This window comes from Anabas testudineus, chromosome 15 (genome assembly GCF_900324465.2).
Source record: "Anabas testudineus chromosome 15, fAnaTes1.2, whole genome shotgun sequence".
Lineage (NCBI taxonomy): Eukaryota > Metazoa > Chordata > Actinopteri > Anabantiformes > Anabantidae > Anabas > Anabas testudineus.
This window is the reverse complement of record NC_046624.1, coordinates 7769612-7795418: the sequence shown is the minus strand read 5'-3', so window position 1 is coordinate 7795418 and position 25807 is coordinate 7769612. Positions and strand designations below refer to the sequence as shown.

The window sequence follows — 25807 nt, the reverse complement described above, 5'->3', positions numbered from 1 at the left end:
TGACCACTGTCCCACTGGCAATGTTTACTTCACACCACACACTGTCATGGGGTAATTAATAAATCCCAAACCCTCTGCTGCTTGCATCCAGAGACTTTTACTCATCTGTGCATTCCGCGATGCATACACACACGCACACACACGCACACACACAAACACACGCACACGCACACGCACACACACACACACACGCACGCGCACACACACACACACTCTCTCTCACGCACACACACACAGAGACAAACGCACAGGCAGTGTTAGACAGTGCTAAACTTTGTAGCTCCGGAATATCTGCTCATATAAATATGGTTTTGGATGAAGGCTGGATGCAGTCTTCAGTGGGTTTTAACAGTGTTCAATGCCTATCTGATTAGAAATGAAGAACGTTTTGTGGAATATGTTTGAATGAGTCTCTGGCCTTTCTGGCCTGAAACCAGAGGGCAAAGGAGAGCTGTTAAGCAGCTGATACTGTTTCTCAGATTTGTTTGGCCGGCAGTAGCAGGCAGACAAAGATGTGCTTGTGTAGCAGAACCTCATACCCTGCTACTGTGATAAGAGAGCTGTCTCACCTGCAGGGCTTTGCATCAGAAGGGAGGAGGAACAGGCCCCCTATGTAGCACTGTGTAGATGCAGCTTGAAATGCTCGAAAAAAAAAAAGTTTATATTTGGTTTGTCCTTCACCCAAAAATATCCCCTGAATGCCAAAAATGATCTTTCTCAAAGTTGCTGATAATTTGATAATAGTTGGTTTATGCTTTTGCTAAACAGGAAGTTTTACTGAGATCCCACATAGAGTCCCACATAGACATAAACACACAGTAAAAATCAACAGGAGGAGTATTATGTAGGTGAAGAGAGTGCGGCTGAGAAGAAGAAGACTGCTGCTTTTGGCAGCTGCACGTCCTCTGTGCAGCAGGTCAATGCAGGACGACCACTAGGTTGACACATATTGACCGCTGAGTCACTGCTAGCTGACCGTCCTTTGAGAGACCGTGTATCTGTGGCGGCAGATCAATAAAGCACCCATCAAGTATCTTGCACATTAGACCCAGCTGACTGAGAGATTTTTCCTTGGTGAAAGGCCATGTCCCGGGGCTGCTCATATCTTCTGGGTGCTTCTTCATGTCATTTATTTCCAAGTCTCATTAAACAGTTCACCAGAGACCTCTGTGCTTATAACTTTTACCAGAAAGAAGTCATATTATTATGTTCCAGTTCATAAATGGTAGTGGTGTGAGGAGAAAAATTGCAAATCTAATTGCAGCCACTGAAATGTAGAAATTGTAATGAGTATTCAAACCCCTGTGAATTTGAATAAATACTACAGTCTGTGGACAGTCTGTACAGTATGTGTAATGCTTTGTTGTTTAAATTATGAAGTGCTTTTTTAATGTACAAAATGCTTTGGAGTATAAAAACATGTCAGAGTGATAGCTGACAAAGTGATCATATAAGAGATCACAGAGTGTTAATACCATTTATTTTTTTTTTATTTAATGCACAAATGTGCCACTTCCCGCTTTCATTACACACCGTGAAATCAATATATGCAAGTACGGATATTCTTGTGGGGTGTGAAAAGGCTTTTACCCTCTTGCTGGTTTTTGTGGTAATGGAAGTAGAATCAAATTTGAGATCCAGACTCAAATGAGGGTTTCTCCTGTCTGAAGTCATGCGGATCCATTTATTTTAACTGTTTGTTCTGTTTCTACCAAAGTGGTCAGTGACTCTCTATTAACTGTTAGATTGGTGCAAAATGTGCATTCAAATTATTGGTATTGAACAATGAGAACAACTCATCTACCGCAACATGACTTTTTATGAAAGTAAAACATAGCAAACAGCTTAATCTTAAAACTATGTGCTTTAGGATGCTTAAAAACACTGTGATTATTGATTACCCACAATAACCATGAAGTTCCCTCATTCTGTAAACAAACTGTGCGAAATGTGTTATTCTTAAGGGTTTTTCTAGGCAATAAACCTTTGTACTTTTGACCTTATAAACAAAATGTTCATAGGAATCGTGCCAATTTGCCTGTTAGATTTAAAAGGCAGTGGAGCATTCATTCAGAAGAGATACCTGCCAGCTCCTAATTGTACACCTAAAAAAAAAAGGTATTGACTGAGGTTGTTTAGGTTTAGGAAAAATTGGAATGGAGTGATCACGTTGCTGAGGAGTTAATGAAGAAATCTGTTTAGCCTGTGTTGGCTTCTTGAGTTTTAGACAGCTTTGTTCAGTGTTGTTAGTGAAGTGAGGTGGTGAACATATTTACCCTCTCCTCTCTTTTTAATGCAACTTGACATTGTAAGATTTGTCCAGCGACAGCAGATGAAAATGAGCGTTTTGGCTAATTCATAATAATGAATTAATAATAAATTGAAGTGATGTTCATTAATGTGCTTTATTAATGTGAGGATATTCCTGTCAAAGTGATGTAACAAGCATTGGAACAGGCTCCTTGCCCAACTGACCACATCATATGGTGATAAAACAAATCACGCACACATATACTATACGCATACCTTCCCTCTCAGCCACAGGGGGAGCTCTATCGTTAGTTTTAATTCAGTGACACACACCTAATGACACAAAGATGTATGCTAAACAGGAAAGGCAAATTGTCAGCCAAATGTAAAATATGGTCAGCTTTCCTCTGGTTTCTAGGAATGTGAGGGACATGCTGGACCTGCACTTGCTGAATGTGTTTCTGCATACAGTGTCGAACCTGCAAGCTTCCTGTTACTTCCTGGCTCCTTAGGTATATTCACTGTGTGGAGACAGTGCTCACTGTGCTCACTGTGCTTCCCCTGGGTCTGCTGCACATGAAATGCCAACAGAGATGGTTTACTAGTCTGTAATTAGACCCGCAGCACTGCAAACACTGCCTGGTGACCACTTCCTCCACAAAGAGGACACAAAATAATTTTATCACAAGAGAACATTATATGATCATAACACCATGATTTTAACTGAACTGATTTGTTGCCCAGGCCTGCTCTTACATATGTCTCAGTGTTACAGGATAATAATCCCTGTAACACTGTAACTTAAGTTTTTGTGGGAGGGATGCCCTGGTGAAAACCAGTGACCTTAACATCACAACCTACACGCAGAAAGACGAAAACTTTCAACTGTAATGGCTCAAAGTTCAGTATTATGTTCAGAGGTGTCTTCTCTGCACCCCACTGAGGACTCAGATCCAATTTTTAATATCCATCCCTAGTAACACCAAATTAATAAGATATTGTACAGTATTTTTGCAGTTTCTGTAGCTGCATTATTTGTCGACCTGAGTGTTTGTGTTTCTAACTGCTTGCATTTGGTATTGACCTGTCAGTCCTGACCTATCCTCCCCCCCCTCCTCCAGTGAGCACTTCTCCCGTGGGTGAGGAGAGTGAGAGGTGGGGCAGTGCTGCATGTCCCTGCGACAGCCAAGTTGGTGAGTGGGGCTGAGAGTTCAGGTCATTCAAGGAAAAAAGAAATCAGTGTTGCTTCTTTCTTGCAGTTTTGCAGGCATCTGTTAAATCAGGTTTATTTGCACAGCTGTCTTTGTCAAGCATTTTTGACACAATGCATGTACAGTATATATGTACACCTCATATGTCGCATTACATTTGCAAACATAAGCAAACAGCATAATACATGGTGTTTTCTGTACAGTTCAAGGACTGAATTAAGGTTATAAGTATGTTTGCCTTTACCTTTTTTAATCAAAATTCTATATTAATCAATGACTCTTATTGCCGCATTTCTACATTTTTTTCTCCAAAGTGGTCAAAGTCAAAATTTACTTCTGCCATTATAAAAGTTGTATTTTTCTTTCCTTTTCTTCAAAGGGGCTTCAAGTCTTGTTCAAATGCAGCTCTCTGTCCTCTGATTGACGTCAGTCCCGGCCAGGGGTTCACTCTAAAATAGCTCTCATGGCTAAGTTAGGAAACTCATAGCATACTGGAGGAATGTTTGAAACAACAAACACTGGAGCTGGCTGTAATTCCTTTCTTCACATGTACAAAGAGTTTGGTTTTTAAAGAGGACCAGCCCGAGTCAGCACTTCAATAGATGTTTCTAAAATCTGCCCAGCTTTTCACATGGCTGAATCACATGAAAAGTTATCAAAGAGATCTGAGCGGTTACTGTTCTCGTGTGCTGTTGAGCCGTGTGTAATGAAGAACGGCTTGAGCTGTTTGAATGGTTTTTATTTTGAACCCGAGTAGCACTCCCAGACCCACTCCCAGACTATAAGTCCAGTAACTGTTATGATTGGCTGAGGTTTTCATTATTATCACGTACTTCAGTGTCAGCATCCAAAGACAATAGTCATATGTCTACTGTCTCTCCAGCAGCCTGAAATCACACCAGGAATTTGCACTCGAGGCCACAAAATGTTGCACTTGTCAAGTTAAACTAATACCTCTCTTAATTCAGTTTAAAAGGAGAATAATGTCTCTGCATTGTAAGTGGTAGAAATATTCGTACAGTATTGCACATTAGTACATAATTGCACATTTTTTGCATTTGCTTATTTGTTCATTTACCTGACGACTGTTGTGAGGGAAACATATGGTTTTGCTCACTCGCTGCTTGAAGTGCTGAGCCTTCGGATTGTGAGCGCACAAATCCACAGCAGACTGTTCCCCCAGCCCCAGACAGCGGGGCCGGATCTCTATGTTGTTCATTCTGTTGCTTTTCATTGTTTCAATACAGAGAAAGGTTGTACATACTGTAAATATCATTTTTCAGCAAGTATTGGATCTACATCTCTAAAGTTAGAAAGACATGGAATTTGTGATTTAATCTGGAGTTTGGAAAAAGTTTTTGCAGACAGTAAGGCTGCAATTCCTATCTAAGGTTTACTAACATTTTTTTAACATTTGTTACCATAGGCTACTGGTCATATACAGTCAACTATCCTAGTGGCAAAATTAAGGGTATATTTAAAATTTGGAGGATGCTTAATGTAGGCCAATGTTACATTTTTAATAAAATATGATCATAAAATATAATCTCACTTGGTTTGAAGTTGTTTTAATGTTGTGATTTTTCTCTTTACAGATGACACATCAGCTAAGGAAGTCAGTAGGGTAGGTTTTGCTTTATTTAATGTGCATGTACAGTTTTTATGTGACAAAGCAGTTGAAGCTTCATGCTTGAAGCTTCTAGACTTTTTTTTTTTTTCACTTTTTCACCTAAATCCCAGAGCTAACCTTAGTGACTAATTGAGTTCATTCTGAGGAATGGACAATATGCCAGTTCTAATTCAAGGACAGCACAGAACTCAATAGTGTCCTTTTATAGCTGCAAAGAGGTCCTGGGTGTGCTTGATTGAGATTAGCTACACACTTTTTGCACCAGTTTTGACACTGTGTCATTGATTTGAAAAATATAAAAAGCATGAAATAGTTTTTTTTTTTTTAATTAATGGCTGTGCAGCCTTTGGTCAGATACAGCGATGCAGTGATGCTTGTGATTTTGAATACTGGAGTTGTCCAGGAAAGAGCAGGCACTGTGAATGTTCAGGTCAGCATCGAATAGATAATTAATGGAAATTATAAGAAACAATATAAGGGTTTGGCTACACTTTACACTCATCATGTGGACGACAGTCATTAGGAAAGGGGTGAGAATGAGTACACCATCATGCCCCTGGGAAGCAGGGTGTCAGCGCTAATGATGGGGCTCTGGAGTCATGTAAAAGGGACTTCATACACATACACACAGAAAATAAAATGAGGGCCACTCGACCCCTCAGTGCGTCATCCATACGTCTGTGCAAACAGGATGTGGGTGGATTGAGGGCGTCCCGTGGGGGAGGCTTTCTAGTGCGCCACTCTCCCTGCCGTCCTGTCCTCACCCTCTCTGCAGGCGCAGAAATAGACGGCTCTCTGGCCCCATACAATGCAGGAGGTCTGCCTCTTACGTAATCACACTTTTAAACTGAAGCTGAGCAGCAGAGAGCTTGCCAGGGCTCTAATCAGAGCTGCGGCGCTCCAGTGGCCTCCTCGCGGGAATGGGGATAGATCCCTGGGCTAGAATGCAGCAGTAGAGGGGAGCGGATGGGTGGGGTGTCGTGATGAATGGCTCTGTCTTTGTGAATGACAAGATAATACAAGAAGATAATATCCCTTTCATTCAAAAAAATGTAAATGTTCATGCAGTAACATGAAACAGGGTGCAGAATTCATGTTCTTTGTTGTCGTTGTAGCTGCAGAATTTTTTTATTCAGTCCTAGTGTTTATGTGAGACTGTAGAGTTACAACTTCTGTGTCTCTTGCGTCCTGCAGTACCGGGACACAAATATGCAGGGCGTGGTGTACGAACTCAACAGCTACATGGAGCAGCGCCTGGACACTGGAGGAGACAACAAACTCCTGCTCTATGAGTTGTGCAACATCATCAAAACAGGTAAAAGTAGAAATTATTCACTTTATCGATCCTGTAACTTTCAGTTCAGAACACACTGGTGCTGCAGCCCAAAAGTGACACTCACAGTATAGAGAGGATCCTGGTTTAGAGGAAACATCCTGCTTAATTATGATGAATGTTAATACACAGGGTGGTCAGTGTATTGTATGTCTATACATCTATACTGAAATGACTATTCAGAGTTACATTTCCTGTTTTTCTCCCTTCTCAACATGGCAAACTAGAATCACACTGTTCATTAGAATCAATTAGTGAAATATTTATATCTTATTTAACCCTTTTATCAGTTTTTATGTCAGATAGGAATGTCTGTGTCTCTCTTGGTGATATGGTGATGGACTAACACCAGGAGCAACAGTGGACAGACTTTATTCTCCATAAAGTGTGCTGTACTTAATATTAAAATGTTGTTAAGATGTCTACTACATACGTGTGTGTATTCACGGATGGTCCCTCTGTTATTACATTGTATGATAACATGACCTATATACCAGTATGAAATGGAACTGGAGAGCAGGACTGGGAGTGGGATGAACTGGATGCAAGTCAAAGCCCTCGGTCACAGTGCCCTTGTTGTTATGTGGGACATTGTTAATAAATTGTTATCAGATTGTAACTGCACTCCTGTCTCTTTGTCACAGTTCCCTCTCAGGTGTAGCTGCTATTTATTGTTAGACACATCAATATGAGACAATACATAGTAAAATGAAAGTAACACCACAATACACAGCTATTACTGGACTGTATTGAGAGCTCTGTACATATATGTCATGTATGTTTTTTTAATGTTTTGTTATTTTTACAGCAACAAAAGCTGATGGATGTGCACTTTACTTCTTGGGAGAATGCAACAATGTAAGAGGGTTTAAGCCAAATGCATTTATACATTAATAATACTGTTGTATGCACATGTTTCATTCTCCATTTCTTTTTCCCCTCTCTGTTCTCTTTTGCGCTTCTCAATAGAGTCTATGTTTGTTCGCTCCAACGGGGGCCAAGGATGGCCCTCCAAGCCTCATCCCCTCTGGCCCTATAGCATTTGGGACAACCATTGCCGCTCATGTTGCCAAGACTCGCAAAACACTGCTAGTGGAGGACATTGTGGGGGTAAGGCTCTGTAACGGCCAGTACAGATTTCAGCACATCGCTATGCCAATCAAATTCTTCATATTTCATATTTGTATCATGCTGTCATCCTCATACTCATCAGCACTGGGTTAAACCATCAACCATCAGTGATTTCAGTGTGAATTTTTTGGGCCTATGCATTTTTGCTCTACATTGCTTATTGTACTTTTAATACACTTCTACACTGACCTCCTTTATCAAACTCCTGTGCGCTTTATAATGACCTTCTCTGACCTCTGTGTTGCAGGACGAACGCTTCCCCGACGGCACAGGGCAGAACTCAGGGATCCACTCTGTCCTGTGCCTCCCCATCGTCACTGCCATCGGGGACCTCATTGCTATCCTGGAGCTGCATCGGCACTGGGGCAAGGAGCCCTTCAACCTCAGTCACCAGGAGGTCAGTCTGACCCAGACAAAAGAGTTGGAGGCTGGAGCAAGGCTCACAGAACTACAGTTAGCCTGGTATTCACCTTAATCTAGATCTGTTTAAGATCTCTTTTAGCATTGTGGGGTTCAATTGATTTTTCAGTTCATTCTGCAAAACATTGGTGCAGCGAGGTAGAAAATTACCAGTTGCTCAGCAAGTATCATTATTGCAAGAGCTTTGAAGCTTTTCATTACATTTTGTTAACTTTCAAAACAAATCATGTCTTAGCAGCAGTTTAAAATCCCATACTTATTCGCTCGTTATGTACTTGTGTCAAACACTTTCTGTTAAACATCATTATGTATTTTAGCATTTTTTGTTAAATTCAATGTGGGTAGTAAGTTTCTGAAAGCCGTTTAACTCAAAACAGCTGCTGGAAATAAGGAAAAGATTGGTAACAGTGAACAAGAACATCAAAGCTGTAGGCAGCAAAACCAAAACAATGATCTAAAAGATCACAAGAAAAAAAAAAAGCTTTATAGAAGGAGGGAAACTGCAGAGTTGCATAATAATTCTCTGGAGGTTCATTTTAAGAGTGACTCCCTGCACTTCACGCATAGTGTATGAAAGTGTTTGACTGTTATTTCACATTAAAAAAAAATCTTAGTGCAGCTTTAATTTTCCAATTCCTAAGTTTACTCACAATACTAATGCAGAAGCAGCAATGTTACAGGTGTGAGTCTGTGTCCCCAGAGTGGCTCTGAATCTGTAGGCTAACTGGCTCTTCTGTGATTATGAGACTGCCTGGTGCGCATAATACAGTAGATAATTGTGTCAAATTATACAAAGAAAGAAGCGACAGAAAGCACATTAAACCTGATATATGTCGTCACTGTGTTTGAGATAAATTTAATTTTCTGTTCCAGGTTGCAACAGCTAATTTAGCGTGGGCATCAGTTGCCATTCATCAAGTACAGGTGAGCAAATGTCCACAGAAGACGGGTCTGAATTCACAGTTTCACATTGTAGCAGATACACTGCACTGTAACACTTCACCAAAGACTTTTCTGGTAACAAGGTGAAACCTACCCATCCAACTTATTATGATCTTTGGCGGCTTTGTTTGTTCTGGGTCTGCACCGATGTTTTTTTTAACGGGGAAATCCACTGTGTACAGGAAATGGGTTGTGACAGAGTCCGATCCAATCAGCTAAGCCAAAGATTTAACAAACAGCTCCTCGAGGACGTCATTACGTCCCACTGCTGTTCTTATATGAACAGATAGCATAACACCTCAGAGAAGCCGTGTCCCACTGCGGCGTTGGCCACAGTGGACTCCTGAGTCTGGGAGAGCAGTGCAACAGAGCAGCACACTGCAGACAACTCTGTGGTGTTGTGTGGTTGAAACTCATGATGTGTGTAAGAGCCAAGCGTACAGACAGTGAGTGTTTCCACTACATGCAGGATACTGTATGTGTTCTGTGGTAAAATGTTTGTGCAGGGTCATGACCTGTCTTTCTTCTTTTCAAGGTGTGCAGAGGCCTCGCCAAACAGACTGAGCTAAATGACTTCCTACTTGATGTGTCAAAGTAAGAGCTGCTTGTGGGACAGTTTACCCAGCACCAAATTAATACAGATGAAAACCTATTTAAGTGTAACTACACCGTGTTATTTTAATCTAACTACAACTAAAAATGAGTGAGTTTGTAAATTTTTTTCACAAACTAGAACAAGAAAATGGATTTTAGGCAACTTAGCTTTCATGTCTTGAATGTGAACGTCATCAGAGCTTCCCATTTGTCAAACACCTCAATGCGCCATTTCTTCTTTTCGCACAGAACATACTTTGATAACATTGTGGCAATAGATTCTCTACTTGAACATATTATGGTGAGTGTGATTTCTGCAAGTATGTGTTCATTCACATTGTCTTCAAGGCTACACATCCTGGGAGTGTGTGTTAGGTTATTTGTATTATAAAGAATAGTGATGCTGTTGTAACACACAGGCCATCTCAGTACCTGGGGGATATATTGTTAGAATTTCCCGATTATATATGCTTATTGTTAACAATACATAAAATAATACTAATGATAGAAATGCAACTTCTAATGATAATGTTTCCAATAGATTTATAGATATGCTCTATATCTATCTATCTATCATATATGTTTAGACAGGTAAAACTAAAACAGGCAGGTTTGTCAGTTTGCAGTATTTTGACTACCTAAAACAAATCATCTGATAATCAAAATGTGGTTTTCCTGTTTCTTTTACTAAAACCCACCTCTTTGTCTGTTTGTATTGTATTTTGTTGCCTTGTGACTGTGATGTCACAGGTCTTTCAAGTCATCTTGTGACTCTGAAATGAACTGGAATGACCTGTCCTTACTATGTGTTTTTAATTCTCTATGTTTCACTGTTACATCCAGAAGGAACAAAACTATATATTATGTGTATAGGTGTGTGTGTATATATATATATATATATATATATATATATATATATTTAGTTTTGTTATATATTATATATTATATATTTATTCTTTTGCAGATATATGCAAAAAACCTGGTGAATGCAGACAGGTGTGCACTCTTCCAGGTAGATCACAACAACAAAGAACTGTACTCTGACCTGTTCGATATTGGGGAAGTGAAAGAAGGCAAACCTGTCTTTAAGAAAACCAAAGAAATTAGGTGTGTAAGATTCACCCTTTTCTCTCTCGATATGCTAAATAGTGTACCTAATCTTGATTGTCTGTTCTACTTGGATATACTGTTCATACATATATTAGTTTTCCGTTCTACAGAGTCCAAAAGAACAGATTTTCAAAATATTTTTGTCTCCATATGCAAAGACATAGTTTCACCATAGTGAACAGTACAGATCCTACTGTGACAAAGTCAGGTCGGAAAGAAAAAGGAAAAAATATCAAAGAATCTGCTGATACAGTTTATACTCTTGAGTTATAAAAGAACATAATCATTTAATCCCTGAGTACAAAAAAATTTAATCTACACACTATTTCTGCTGTAACTAGCATTCTTGAAATCAGATTTGCTCCTAGATTTTCTTTTTGTAGAGTTCATATTGATTATCGATTTTTGGAAGCAGATTTTCCACCATTCCCTGATATAATGTAAGAAGTGAAGGGCCGTCCACAAATCTAACTCCTCTGCTGTCCCTGCTCTTCTCTTCTCATCTCTTTAGGTTTTCTATAGACAAGGGTATAGCTGGCCAAGTGGCTCAGACAGGGGAAGTCTTAAATATCCCAGATGCCTATGCAGACCCACGGTTCAACCGGTAAAATCCCACTCTGACTCAGTCTAATTTACTTTGCTACAGTTGTCCTAAATGCATTCTGCTTTACTGTCTTTATACAAAACATGTAGCATATTGCAGATGCCTTGTGTTCATACCAGGAGTTTAGATTTAAACGTGTTGCACTTCAACAGTATGGCCCACAGTATTAACACAGGTAATAAATACAATGATGAGTGTCAAGTTGATGTCTCATATTTCTGCATGTACTTCTTAATAGAGAGGTGGACCTCAAAACTGGCTACACCACGCGGAACATCCTGTGCATGCCCATTGTGAGCAGGGGGTCCGTTATAGGTGTGGTGCAGATGGTGAACAAGCTAAGCGGAAGTGCCTTCACTAAAACAGATGAGAACAACTTTAAGATGTTTGCTGTCTTTTGTGCTCTGGCCTTACACTGTGCAAATGTGAGTACACTGACATGTGAAATATTTAAATGAGTGATGCTTCGTTCTACTTGTATCTGTCCACACCCACCTACTCAATCTCTTTTGCCATGTATGTACATGATAATAAGATTATATAGTTTTTAATGGCCATGAATGCTCATATGTGGCTTATTTTCACATAACCACACCTTTGACTAAGTCACATCAGTGCTTTTCTAAATTCACACTCACAGCTGGAGGGCTTGTTTCAGCCGTTCTCTGTCAGACTAGTAATGTCATTTTTCTCCAAGGCTGACAAAGATAGTGCTGAAGAGTTCTATTTAAAGTTTTCTTTGTCCCAAATTTGAATAACAGCTTCATCTCTCGTGGTTGCCTATGATGATTAGCCCTTACATGGAGCACACAGACATGTCGTGAATCACGACAACTCTCACGCTAACTGTTGTGCGGTCTGTCTTTCGAAAACCTCTCCTCTCTGTGGGGCCTGACTCACCATCATCTTGTGCGACAAACTTACGCAGGAGCAGCGTCACAAAGTTGGTTTTAAAATTGATGAGGCATGTTAATATTTTAAGACAAGCAGTCTGCATCCGTCCACTGACAGGATTTATGTTTAGCTGTAATTTATGCCTCATGTCTCTACACACTTAGGCCAGCTCCTGATTTATGGTGGAAGGTGTGAGGCTAGGCAACTTATTCCTGCCTCTCTGGAAAGGGGACAGGGATACAAACCAGATGTGGAGACACTTTTTGGAGACAGACAGATAAAATATTATACCGTGCTATTTCAGATAACTGCATCTGACCCTTTTGAAAATACTAACAGTGATAATAAAAGAATACAACAGAGATATACAGTGCTATTTTGCAGTATTTATAGCACTGAAGTGTTCAGCTTCTCCCTTAACATTTTAAAGACTAATTCCTGTTCTGTGATTCCCGTAGATGTACCACAGGATCCGGCAGTCCGAATGCATTTACAGAGTAACGATGGAAAAACTGTCTTATCACAGCATCTGCACATCAGAAGAATGGAAGACTCTTACCCAGCTCAATCTTCCTGCACCCATTTATAAAGAGATTGAAATGTGAGTGTCCTTTCACGTTCACACTCAGAGTAGATTTTGGTCACTATCTCTGCTGATAGACAAAACTTGTGACCCTGAGCGGACTTGGTCTACAGCCATATGTCTGTGAAAGAGTCCAGACCTGGATAAGGTGGGGAGGATATGCAGTGCAGGAAGGGGTTGGGCTTGAGGATGTCACCCTGTCATCTGTCTCTTCTCTTCTTTTGTCATGTGTGCTCTTCCTCCCTGATCAGGTTCCACTTTGACATTAGTCCCTTTGAGGAGATCTGGCCTGCTGTCTTTATCTACATGGTTCATAACTCCTGTGGAAAGACCAGGTAAAGTGTCACTGGGCCATTAAAATGTCAGTGTCAGCACTTAACTGAAGCAGTTGTTTATCGGTTTGTGTCTTCGTCACGGTGTGTAGCTTTGAGCTGGAGAAGCTGTGTCGGTTCACCATGTCCGTACGGAAGAACTACAGGCGTGTGCCCTACCACAACTGGAAGCACGCCGTGACGGTGGCACACTGTATGTACGCCATCCTACAGAAAACCTCGGGGATGTTCACAGAGCTAGAGGTTTGCTACTTGTTGGGATTGAGCTTTATTGCTGCTAGACAGAAATATATGAAATTGGAAACAAGATTAGCACCTAAAGTCACTGAAGGACTTCAGATATGTTTACAGATGTCCTATGTTTTTTCTCCTTCCACTGTGGTTTACAGAAGAAGGGTCTGTTGGTAGCCTGTCTGTGCCATGATCTAGACCATCGGGGGTACAGCAACACATATTTGCAGAAGTTTGACCACCCACTAGCTGCTCTGTACTCCACCTCCACCATGGAGCAACACCACTTCTCTCAGACCGTCTCCATCCTACAGGTAGAGCTCCCCTACGCACAATTTACAGCCTAATTAAAGCCACTGACTTATTCATCCTCTTTTAAATGCTGAAAGATAACATCTTCACGGTAATTTAAGGTAGCGAGAGGAGAGGTAAAAAATGATGTAGACAATTATCATCAGCAAAATAAAAAAACAGATCACAATTACATCAATTAGAAACCCACAAGAAAAACAACATTGAAATATAATTGTTACATGTAAAATTTCTTAAAATTCATATTTTTCACCCAGCTGACGTTTAGAAACTAAAAATCATTAAGATTTCATTTGTGCAATATTTGTGTTTTTTCTGTGTGGGAGAAGCAGATATTCTTTTTACTTATTAGAACATTTTATTTTCAATTGGATGGGTAGAACAGATACAGATACAAAATTCATATATGTTCTTTATAGAAATGTAAAACTTAAGTGCACACACACACACACAGGATTATACACTTTAGATGTGAGTGCCCTCTTCTGAAACATCCAGGATCTGCCGGCAGGGCATGAACCTGAAATGAACCTGCGATTTGAACCTGCTGTAGTCTAGTCGAGCTGAACGCCTCTTAAGTGGAGCTTTTGCTTTTTTATTGATCTCTTTGTTTCTCATAGCTGGAAGGGCACAATATTTTCTCCAACCTGAATTCCAGCGAATACGAGCAGGTGCTTGAGATCATCAGGAAGGCCATCATCGCCACGGACCTCGCCCTGTATTTCAACAACCACCAGCAGCTGACGGAGTTGCTAGCATCGGATGCACTGGACTTGAACAACCACGCACACAGGTCGGGCCAGGATCATATCAGGTCTCGGAGAGAAACATAGACCTGCTACATAAACAGCACATTCACATTGAGCTTCTCCATGTGGCTTTAACAAGGCTTTGCTCCCCTCCAGGGACCGTGTGATTGGTCTGATGATGACAGCATGTGACCTGTGTTCTGTTACCAAGCAATGGCAAATCACACGACTCACAGCCAACGATATCTATGCTGAGTTTTGGGCTGAGGTACAGTGGGATACTGTTGGAGTTCAAACAGTTTAAGTGTCATAATCATACTTCCAGACAGACCTCTTTTTATTACTTAGAAGTGCTTCTAGCTACACCTAGCTGCCTTACAGTCCGTAAGACACACAATAGTGTTGTCTGGCAGTCAGGAGATTTGCCACATTATGCAAGAATAAAAGGGAAATGTCTTTCCACGTTTTGTTCCTTCACAGGGAGATGAGATGAAGAAGATTGGGTTGCAGCCGATCCCTATGATGGACAGAGACAAGAAGGATGAGGTTCCCCAAGGCCAAGTGAGACTTTTACTGATGTGGCTCTAACCATTGCTACACACACTTCACACACACTAGCTGCACCACCAACGTCAGGAGTGGAACGAGTGCTGCATGCTACTCAATTAGGACTACCAGTTACTGAAGAAAAAACAAGACAATAAAGACTTAAAAATAAAGACAAAGTATAATATCTAGCAACACTATATTGTATAATTGTAGTTTGTGAAGTAACATTTCCGTGTCTTGTTTAAGGTGGGATTTTACAATGCTGTTGCAATTCCTTGTTACACGACACTAGCGGAGCTTCTCCCTCCGTCGAGTCCTCTTCTAAAAGCCTGCAAGTAAGTTTCATTCCTTTGCTGTGTGCATTGACAAATAGCCAAACAACATCAAAAAACATTAAAAACCTACCTGAAATATCTTGGAATTAGGAAACACAAAATAAAAGGTTTCGTCACACAGTGTTTTGATGCAGATTTCACATTGGATGTAGTCAAAAATGCCAAGTGAGACAAGTTTTGAGTGCAACAAGTGACGTGTGCTGACCTTGTCTGACCAGCAGCATGTAGACAGACAAATAAGATTAGAGGTGATAAGTATTTGTATAGTTTCACATTCCAATCATTCCACTAAGATACAAACAAAATACACATGCTACTGTACTGATATTGGATTACACACACACACACACACGCCACACACTTGTGCCATTGCTTTCCAACTTCATATTCATATTTTAAAAATAGAAAACAGCGTAGGAAAGGGCGGCTTTTCCTAACACTGCACATTATTGTCTGAAGTGTAACATGTCTGTGTCTCATCATGGTTATATCATAAAGTGGACACGTCTTTCAGGAGTCCTCATGATCCACTCTTGATGTGAATTCCACATGTAACATAACTTCATGACGGTGTTGCATATTGTATATGTCAGGATGTGGTGCCTAGCCGTGTCTTGATGAAGAGCTCAGAGATGTTGTTTTCTATATGAGTCAAGGCCGTAGCAGAACACCAGTAGTCTTCTGGCGTCTCCATTCGTATGCATATGTTAGCCAGTTAGAACCAGTTGAGCTAGACAGCAACCGAGGTCTTCCTTCTTGAGATAACGACAGAGTACAATAGTGTGTGTGAGTGATGTTTTTGACCTGTGATGTTGCTTGTGTCAGAAACTCCAGTCCAATAAGGAGCAACGTCGGTAAGACAACCAGAATTCGAAAGCGTCTTTAAGTGTGACCTCTGTATTGAGCGTGTTTGTGCACATAAGAATGTGCGATTTATGGTTGTCGGGCAGGCTCATATTGCACATTTGCCTGCCCTTCTGGGGTAACCTGCTCGTTTTTAAAACGCTGTGACCTTGAACTGTGGGGAATGCAAACAAAGTGAGCAGTGTAATGTTTAAGCCCTGGTTGTACGTCAGCACCGGCCTCTGGGTGGGCAGCAGGCCTAGACCTCGCGGAGCCCGGCTGCTTGTTGTGGGATCTGCCACAGACGTGTAAACTGCATCAGGCTGGCTAATTGAATGGAATGGCAGCTAGGGGCAGCACTTTTTGCACTCAGATGTCAGGCTTGATTATAGCACAGATGAGAGAGGTTACATTCATGACAATAAGAACATGTGGGATTGCTCCAATGGATGACTATGAAGTTGCTGCCTGGCTTTGGTGACATGTTTGACTATTGCTCATTTTAGGATCATTCTTGAGATAAAGATCCAGTTGAAATCAATTACATTTATTTTTTTATACAGTTTGGTTTTATATAAAATATTAGATATTTAATGTTTTTTCAGAACTATATAATTCAATTCTGATTACATTGTTATTTGGATATTTTTGCCTTAACATCTTAGGTACAGTTTGAAAATGTCTTGTTTTAAAGTTCTCTCTCTGACAATAATGCATGCACATGCACACCCTTGTGGCAGCAAAGTGTTATGACACTGTGTGCTGTCGAGTCTGCCCCATCCAGAGTTACAGTAGTGCATTTAATTCTCATTTAACTGAAAATAATAAAGTGGTTGGGTAAGTAACATGCACATCTGATAATAGTTTAGTCAGAAGGCCATGATCAGGCTTGTATAACTTGAATTTACAAAAAGAAAATTTACTCTGTTTGAAACAACCAAATCCTTTTGTTGTGCAATGTCTTGTTTCTTGTTGACATGATTTTATGCTGTTATTTCATGGTTTCATAATTTAAGTAATGTCTCTGTTTTAAGAAATGAAACATTTCAGCGCTGATTGTAAACCCGCGAGTCTGAATCCAACTGGGATGTTTTCCATTTTCAGGGAGAACCTGAGCCAGTGGGAGAAGATAGCACGGGGAGAGGTGGAGGACATAGTGTCCAGCCGGCCTTGTGAGTCAGGCCCTGTTAAGGTGGACAACTGACTATCAAAGGGGCTGCTGGCCCACCAAAGGAATACATCCTGAATCCTGCCACAGACCTGCAACTTTTTTTGGTGGGAAAACCCACATCCTGTGTTGGATCAGGAGAAGATGGCTCAGCTGAAGGCGACGTGACTTACAAAAAACCACACAGTTACCTCATTGGGTGACGGAGGTGTCAACACTGACGGTTTCACCGATCCCAGAGACTGACAGACAGCCGATGGGGAGGGACTTCAACCCTTTAACCCATCAACCCACGTCCACTCAGCTTGGAATTTGATTTGGTAGAACGGACTTGTGCCGGCTTTGCTTGTAATGTTTCGGCTGTTTTATGTTGTTTTTTGTTTGTTTTTATTTGAGCTGATCTCTTTTATGGTCTTGAATTTGCAGAGGCCTTACGCTGAACCTTTCACAGGCTAGGATATGTGAAATCTTGTTGTCGGTTCAGGCTTTTTTGAAATGGTACTGTTTGCCTTCTGTGGTAGATTTATTGCACGCGCACTACTCAGCAAGGTGTTCCCAGAGACAGAAAGAATGTGTAGAGCAGGTTTATGGTAATGCCACCTCATTTAAAAGGTGGATGTTAGAATGTTTTTATTACTTTATAAGCAAAAATCCTTTGCAGTACTTGAATAACGACAAACAGCCTATTCTATATGGAGAGTGCAGAAATCCCATCACAGCGTATTCTACAAAACACAGATGAACTGTGATGAGAGGAATTAGAGTCAACAGTTTCTTCCTGTAGTGGAGCCCACAACAAGATGCACAAAAAGCATTAGTTTCAATCAGTAAACCAAGACTATGTTCTGTTGAACTTACGCTGTCACAAAATCTAGTGTCACACCATTAATTATTTCACACAACAGTCTTATTCTTTTCATTAATCAATAATCACTGCTACAATCATAAATAAAACATAAGTAAAATGAGGATAGCGCACAAGTGTTTCAGCAGATTATAAACGTTAGTGTGTTTGCTGTGACACAACACATTTTTGCATGTTACTTTATTTATCTAACACATGCTTAAAACGTAAGGAAATAAAAATAAAATTTTTTTTCTTTTTTTTTAAACAGTGACTGGTGGTATAAGTAGTAATCTAAATGGTCTGGGATGTCGTCTCCTTTTAAGGCAGACGGGTGTCCTTGCATGTATAAAGCTGTCGTATGAAACATCGCTGACACTGAACACTTTGTCACTTTGCTGTTAATGCTACGCACAGAGTTCAGCAGGAGTCTCAACAACTGTCAGCTTCATATTTTCTTGTAATGTCAAGCTTGTAAACGCGCTCACGTGCATCAAAAGTCTATCTCTGGGATTGCAACTCCAGAATGTTGGTTGACCTTTTGCAGGTGTGCAACAGCAGTTTCCCCTCTTCCCCGACATCCACGACGTGCCGAAGAAAACCTTCCCTTAGGCTCACTCTCCAACAAAATGCAAAGGGGGTTCTTTCGGACTCTTTCAAATGAGTTTCCAAGATCTTCCAAAAGACAAATACTTTTGTCTGAAACTGTCATTCCAGTTGTCCCTCCAAGACTGAAATTATAGCTCTAAACATTTGTTTTAAGACTGGTACTGTGCCCCCTCACACACGCTCCAACGGTGTGAATGTACATTTTGATGAATGTTTTGTTGATTGCAAATCCTCAGTGGCAGCATGTGGTTTAGTGCACCATCAGTTTTCATGATGTGCTCTGTCTTATGTTTCAGAATTGCTTCCAGTAAGCTTCAAACAAGAGCAACAATTAGCATGCACCTAAACTGAAGTTTATATATCATTTTGCATATATTAGGTGTATACTGCGTACAATCTAGGAATTAGTTTGTACAGATTGAGATGTATGCTCTGATGGTGCTAAACTGAATGGCAGTCGTGCACTTTGACTGAGTGTGTACACTGTGTGTATGAGTGCGTGAGAGAGCGAGCGCGTGTGCATGTTTGTGTGTGTGTGAGCGAGACGAAGCTTTTGACTTTCGCCACTCCAGCCACACCTGAGTACATGGTTAAGTCCATAGCACTGTCCCTTCTACTTTTCAGCACCAGTTATATCCCTTTGTCTGCACTATGTTTAGCTTATGATCTTTATCATCAGTACTATTATTGGTGATTATTATTATTATTATTATTATTGCTATTATTACTATTGTTATTTTCTTAATTAGAGTTCAATTTAAATTAACTTATATTTTTTATACAAAGAAAAATAATGTTGGCCTTTTTGTTTTGTACAAAGGAAACATTAAGATAAACAGTCTAGACATGTTACTGTTACCCAGAATAATTGAGGAATGTCTCAACTGTAAATGTAAGAGCGGTAGCCCAAATTACTTTTATTAAATACCTGATGAAATACTCCTGTGTGTTCAACGCTTCTTTATTTCATATGTTCATATTTAAATTTCTGTTTTATTTTTTCTTTATTTTTTTTGTATTTACAGGTGTTGCATTCTATTAGATTGTGATTGGGTTGGCATGCTATTCCTAATTCTAATAATTAATTATCCCACAGAAGTCATGTAATTTCTTTTATTTATTGTCTTTTGCTTTATGTAAAAGCACAAATAAAACTAAATAGAAGCTCTTTTCACAAACTTCCGGTAATCTTTTTGTATTAAATACAATGGAAATTGACCACAGTCTCATAACTGTGTCCTTACTTGCACACTTATTAAATATTCCAATCATTGTAAATAAGCGCATGAAGACAATAGATTTATTTAACATTTACAAGAGTTTTGCCCACAACTAGATCCCCAGTAAGCAAAGTTTACATGATTCATCTGGTAATTGGGTTACTGTGTGCAGGGATTTGTGGCAGCCTGCAGTGTCACCATATAAGAAAACATAGAGGATTAATTGGAGTCTGTTGTTCTCCATGTTAACAATTTTACAGAGCAGGACTTTGTTATGTGCATCATTAGAAACTACTTTCAACCACGCTGTAAACATTTTTAAGCTGGTTCAGCACTTACACTGCTGCTTTACAATCTGTGTTAAACATCTTTTGCATTGGCGCAGAAGCAGCATCATTGTAATTATTTTCTTCTACAAAAAAGGGGTTTCTCTTGGGGTTTCATACATGCCACAACGTCTTCTTACAGTATATGCTGATGTTTCTTTATAAGCATAATTGATTGAATTGCAGTAGTAGATTTATTTCAAGTTTTCAAACTCATGTTTATAAATTCTGAAGTGGTCTGATAATTAAATATACATTTTAAGTACCAAATATATATATCTACACTAAATTAACAAGAAAACATACGAGATGCTTCGTAGTGTAGGGTATATAGTGGTAGCTATAAGGGCTCATGGCAAAATTCAGAACACTCATGACCAGGAAAGTCAAATGACAAAAATGTAGGCATGTTGAAATATAATTAAAAATCAGATTATGAGCTTACCTTGTCTGTATGTACATGTATTTAAGCTGCCAGAGAAAGTAAAGACAAACAGAAGTTGCAGCCATTGTGATCAGATGAGTCCAGAGGGAACCACCATCATTAACAGCAACAATAAGTCTGCTGACCTGCAGTGGTGGGTGGCAGGTGATTCAGTGTGTTTCTGTTTAACAGCATTCCTTAAATACAGAAGATGCAGCTACAAGGTAATGGATAGGGCAGACTGGGGATGCAGCCATGGAAAGGATATGGTGAAATGAGTTTAGACTTGGGATTCATTGAAGCCTTTGCTTCAGATAGTGTTTGCTCCTGCTCTGCAAATACAACAATCCTGTGTTCATTTTTAGTTCACATTATGTTCGTCTGTTTTGATCTTTTTTAAATCGTTAATTTATTGCACACATTGTATCAGACGGTGAAAGTTCCTCGGTAATTTATGCATGTGATTTCTTAGTTCCTGCAGCACCCCAAAACTCATGGGTACGATTATTAACTAAGACACTGAACGCAACGCGCGCTTTACGCGCCTCGGTCTCCTTGGCAACCGAGTACAGACCAGGAAGTTTGTTCTTCGTCGTGATTCCGCAAAGAAACACAGGTGAGGGTATTATTTACTTATTCTTTTTTATTTTTGTGTCTGAGCGGGCTTCAGCTCATTATTAGCAATATTTTAAAAAAATGCCAAAGCAAAAATACTAACGTGAAGCACTTACAGTTTGATTAACAAACGTTAAATAACAGTTTTTCTCCTTAAACTTCTCATTCAGTGGCACATTTCTTTGTTAATCACCTGTTTCATGTGGTTCAATGTGCACTGCTTTGGATGAAAGTTTATTTTATATCTTATGCAGTTACAACATAACTAAAAATGTTACTGAGACTTACTGTAACACCTCACTCCAAACATCTCTGACATGAGTTGAGGTCAGTATATTACACACTAACCTGTGTAAATCATTTTCACAAACGTAATATGTTTTGTGCCCTCACAGCCATGTCCAGCAGCTGTAAGTCAAAACCTCGGTGCTTTGGAAGTGACATCCACAGACTGCTGCTGGCTGCTGAAGCCGGTCAGAAGGCTGATATTGTGACCTACTACTCAGGTCATCTGGGGCCCCGCAGCTTGAACCAGAATCAGCCTAACAGGGACCCAAAGCAGGTCATCTGGAAGCTGTCTCAGAGCCAAGAAGAAAACCCGAACCGTCTAACACTCCCGCAGATACAGGCAAAGACATTGACCTATGTAAAGAAGAAAGAATTGAACGAGTCTCCCTCTGAGTTCACCAGTGGCGCTGCTTTAGTGGAGTCTGAAGTGTCTGAGTCAAGACAAGATCAGGCTACTGATCACTCATCACATGCACACAGAGGAGAAGATTTAAGTCTGCCTAAAATAGTTCATAGTCCCTCACAATCTTTGATGGGTCCCCATAAAAGGTCTAATTTTCCATCTAGTCCAAAGCAGAAAAAGCAATCGTACTCACTCAATCCTTCTGACCAGGAAGGCCTGAATATTGAAGACCAGATGAAGACAAAACAAAAGTATGGCAGGAAATTTATAGCCAAACAGGACCGCTGGGCTGCAATAAATGTTGCTGAAATACATGAGAGGAAACTACACAGGGTGAGAATAGTCAAACATCATCCAACTGCTTCTGCAATTACACTTTTTAAAAGTTTCAAGCTTTCTAACATGTCCACTTTTCATAAAATGATCATTTTTAAATGCCTTCTCCACACTCTTGCACAAGGTGCATGAATAAAGAAGCGCGCAGACTTTCATGCACATCCTAACTTGCTAACATCATGTGTATATTGGTGTATGTGTGTTCCTGTCATATCCAGGAGCTGAAGAAACTGTCAGCGCAGAGCTGGCCCCACAGAGACCGCCTTGCGGTGTTCAGTGACGTCTTTGATGATGTATGTGAAAGCTCGCCAGTATTTGGACGCATCCTGAGGGAAATTAAGGTTTTTCCATTTCCTCTGTACCCAGTAGCACATTTTTAGCATGTGCTGTCAGACGTAGTAGAGCCAAGAGAGAGCAAGTCCCTGGTGTGGCATTCAGAAGTAGGGTAACTACTGGAACCTGGTCATGATATGTCAGGGAGCAGGTCACCACAGGGCAGTGGTTCCATCACTGCTAGTCTCGTTATTTGACACACAAAAAAAATACTACAGGAATTATTTGTTTAAAAAAAAAAGTGAAAAATACCATCTGTTGTAATGCAAGCTTTTGTTGATTACAAACATGAATGGATTGTAACTTATAGAGGTCAGTGTAAAGTGGCAATAAAGAGATATATAGACACAAAAATAAAAAATAATGAAATGAAGTAATAGCAACCAAAAGGACACTCAATATATTGGTTTATCTGTGTGTACCCAAGGGCCCATCTACAAAGATGCAAATAAAACATCGAGAAATACACAGAGTAATATGATGTTTTCTTCTCCCAGACAGATTATGATTTATATGTCAACCACATGATGGCCTCCCAATCACCACTTCACAGCATGGTAAGCTCAGTGCCCTTAATTTATTCAATATAGATGCAGTGAATAATAAAAAATACCCATGGCATGAATGTGACTTTCTGGCCTAATATCCTGTCAAAGACAGTGACACTATTCTCTGGGTGTCATCGACTGATAGCAAACATAACATAATGGCTTCACGTTTACAGTGCTGGCTTATGAAGGTCAAACACTTTCAAAGTCTGTTTAAACTGTTCCAGGAGGAGAAATATTTGCCACTTTTTTGAAAACAAAGTTATTGTAATGTAAATAACCTGCATTACATAGTTCAGTCTCAGTTCGCAGGGTCAAATCCTTGTTGATTGTAGACTACATATTCATTAGAAACTGAACCCAGGATTGTTAGCAATGATATTTTTTTCACAATTATTTCAGTAGAGAGGCTCCTATGCATGTCTATATTTGCTTCTATGATGCACATTAAATTAATTAAAATGGCATTGCAATAATTACTAAACAGCTTTTTTGAGAATATCTTTTGCATTTGTAACAAACAATATACTTAAAATATGAATATATAATTTTTGTTTTGTTACAGTCACTGAAAACTTCGCTTGCAGATCTTGGCAATGGCAAATTAAGGGAAATGGAGTTGGAAGATGCTGAAACAGAGGTTTACAGACTGGAGCAGGAGGCCAGAGAAGCTCTAGAGGAAACTAAGCGGTACTGCAAGGATCCCTCTACTAAAAAGTATATATTGTATTCTGTATGATGTGCTCATTAGGTTATCCAGTAACTGTTGTTTTTCTACCTTAGACTCCAAAATGAATTACAGAGTGTTCTAGCTGTCACAGACCCAGAGGACCACGACACGAAAAGTAAGTCTCAAGATTACATTGGTACTTTGTATCTAATCATTGGTAAACAAATATAATGTTGTATGCTACCGCCTAGGACAATAGCACATAGACTAATGTGCATGCTAATGTTGAAGTCTCTCCAGTGGAAGGACTTAACAAATAATCACTTTATCAAGGTGGCATCAAAAGGGTTTCAGTGAGTCAGCAGTTTGTAATGTCTGCAGAGGTGTGCAAGCACCAATACATCATTAGTCACTACAGTGCATTTCTGCTCTGCTCTTTTGTGTTTGGACAGATACCTTTCTGTTAGGGCTGCAGGACAGCGGGACTGGCATCACTGACAGTGTCCAAGCCAAGAGGCTTCAGGTGTTAAACATGTGGAGGGAGAACCAACAGCTGGAGGAGGAGATTAAAGAGAAGCTGGTGTCCACAGCTGAAACAACTGCCACTGAAAGATGCATCAAAGTCGTAAAGGTTTTATTTAAATTTAAATTTGTTGTCATTGTCATTAATGAAATTGCAGTTTTTATGTTGCACATGTTTTTTTCTTTTTCTTTCAGACAGAGATAATGACACTGATAGCCTCAAATGAGCGTCTGAAAACTATCAACAAGGCAAGGGAGTTTGACCTTTTTCATCTGTCACAAAATCGTATTTGTGAGAAGAAATACAGATTTTAAATGTATGTACTGTATGTGATGGAGGGCCATTTTTGATTGTGCTATTTATTTGTCTCTCAAGAATCTGGAAAACAAAATCAACATGACACTGAACAGAGAGAAATCAAGCAAGACCACAAGAAGGTACATACATGTTGGACTCAGATATATTTAATGGATGATTTCAGTATTGTTTGCAAGTATCATAGGACTCTTATACTTACTGCTGCTCCCCTTTGGATTTTCCACTAGGTTGCTGTGGGACCAGATACACTGTGATCTGCTGACGGAAAATTTTCATCAACAAGTACATAATCCCTAAGATGACCATCACAAACATACGCAAGATAAAGTCCAATATGCAATAAAATTAATAAATGCATATTTAAAAGCGTTGTATTTTCGACAGCCGGCAGTTTCGTACATATAAAATAAAATGTACACATGTGACTTTTAGGAGAATTAATCTTTAATCTATGTTTTATTATTACATTACTTATACATTTTATCAGCATGGTAATATTATGTAGTTGTTTGTGGTAAAGCTAACATTAGATATTTTTTATACCTACTGATGGATTGTTTATAATAATGTATTCTGTTATAAAATAATTACATTTCCTTTGTAAAATCTTGGTTTAAATATTAACCATTCTAAGATGCATCTTGGATTATACTAGTATTAAACTGCTAGTAAAACAGCTGTCACATTGATTTCTGCAGCAGTGGATATTACAATTCAAACACAAGAGGGCAGCAGAGACAAATGTGAAAAGTGCATTGTGAAGCACAGACAGAGGTTGACTTGAGGGCAAGTTACTTCCACCCCACCACCTCATGCAGTTTGGATGAATACGATAATTCTCGGTTTGGCTCTGAACTCACTCACTTCTGTGCTGAGGAGTCAGTCTGTGATCGTTATCAAAACACACTGAAGATCTATGCAATTTGTGATGTAATGTTTCAATTAATGTCACAGTCTCAAAGGCCAGCATTTGATATGCCAAAGTGTCAAAGTGAATATGAGGAGGGTTTTCCTCTAGGCTCAGTGTCCATGTGACTATCCAAAAAGATCCAATTATAGCTTTGTGGATAAAAGAAGTGATGACATTACTCGTTTTTGATGGGTTTAATAATTACAGACAAAGAGGAGA

General features: G+C 39.7%; 2 protein-coding genes across 7 annotated transcripts in view; both read left to right on the top strand.

Annotated features, from left to right (window-relative positions):
* Nucleotides 1–19613, top strand: part of pde10a (phosphodiesterase 10A) — a 50334-nt gene extending 30721 nt beyond the window's left edge. For 2 of the 6 annotated variants that reach the window (XM_026354474.1, XM_026354476.1), the window contains 21 exons: nt 3372–3443; nt 5057–5085; nt 6286–6406; nt 7233–7282; nt 7394–7534; nt 7803–7952; nt 8849–8899; nt 9453–9511; nt 9761–9812; nt 10476–10618; nt 11133–11225; nt 11464–11650; nt 12578–12720; nt 12954–13037; nt 13127–13277; nt 13424–13579; nt 14198–14370; nt 14483–14594; nt 14807–14887; nt 15122–15210; nt 17158–19613. In XM_026354474.1, coding sequence (XP_026210259.1) covers nt 3372–3443; nt 5057–5085; nt 6286–6406; nt 7233–7282; nt 7394–7534; nt 7803–7952; nt 8849–8899; nt 9453–9511; nt 9761–9812; nt 10476–10618; nt 11133–11225; nt 11464–11650; nt 12578–12720; nt 12954–13037; nt 13127–13277; nt 13424–13579; nt 14198–14370; nt 14483–14594; nt 14807–14887; nt 15122–15210; nt 17158–17257 — 2237 coding nt within the window. In that variant the 3' untranslated portion in view covers nt 17258–19613. Of the gene's footprint in view, nt 1–3371; nt 3444–5056; nt 5086–6285; nt 6407–7232; nt 7283–7393; nt 7535–7802; nt 8018–8848; nt 8900–9452; nt 9512–9760; nt 9813–10475; nt 10619–11132; nt 11226–11463; nt 11651–12577; nt 12721–12953; nt 13038–13126; nt 13278–13423; nt 13580–14197; nt 14371–14482; nt 14595–14806; nt 14888–15121; nt 15211–17157 lie in introns of those variants that run through there. The other 4 variants (XM_026354479.1, XM_026354477.1, XM_026354475.1 and 1 more) reach the window with 3 other exon arrangements.
* A 1588-nt stretch (nt 19614–21201) lies between these two features.
* LOC113159211 (uncharacterized protein C6orf118) lies at nt 21202–25180 on the top strand. The gene is made up of 10 exons (XM_026355791.1): nt 21202–21260; nt 21655–22283; nt 22505–22627; nt 23117–23176; nt 23733–23857; nt 23951–24012; nt 24290–24468; nt 24555–24608; nt 24736–24797; nt 24906–25180. Exons 2-10 carry the CDS (start codon nt 21657–21659, stop codon nt 24973–24975), a joined length of 1362 nt encoding a protein of 453 aa, XP_026211576.1. The 5' UTR covers nt 21202–21260; nt 21655–21656; the 3' UTR covers nt 24976–25180.
* Nucleotides 25181–25807: the final 627 nt, after the last annotated feature.

Excerpts from the sequence above, each read along its gene's own strand:
- LOC113159211 (XM_026355791.1), top strand. The coding sequence starts at position 21,657 with ATGTCCAGCAGCTGTAAGTCAAAACCTCGGTGCTTTGGAAGTGACATC. Across the intron at positions 22,628-23,116 it reads GCATCCTGAGGGAAATTAAG|ACAGATTATGATTTATATGT; the intron begins GTTTTTCCATTT and ends TTCTTCTCCCAG. Across the intron at positions 24,609-24,735 it reads GTCTGAAAACTATCAACAAG|AATCTGGAAAACAAAATCAA; the intron begins GCAAGGGAGTTT and ends TTGTCTCTCAAG.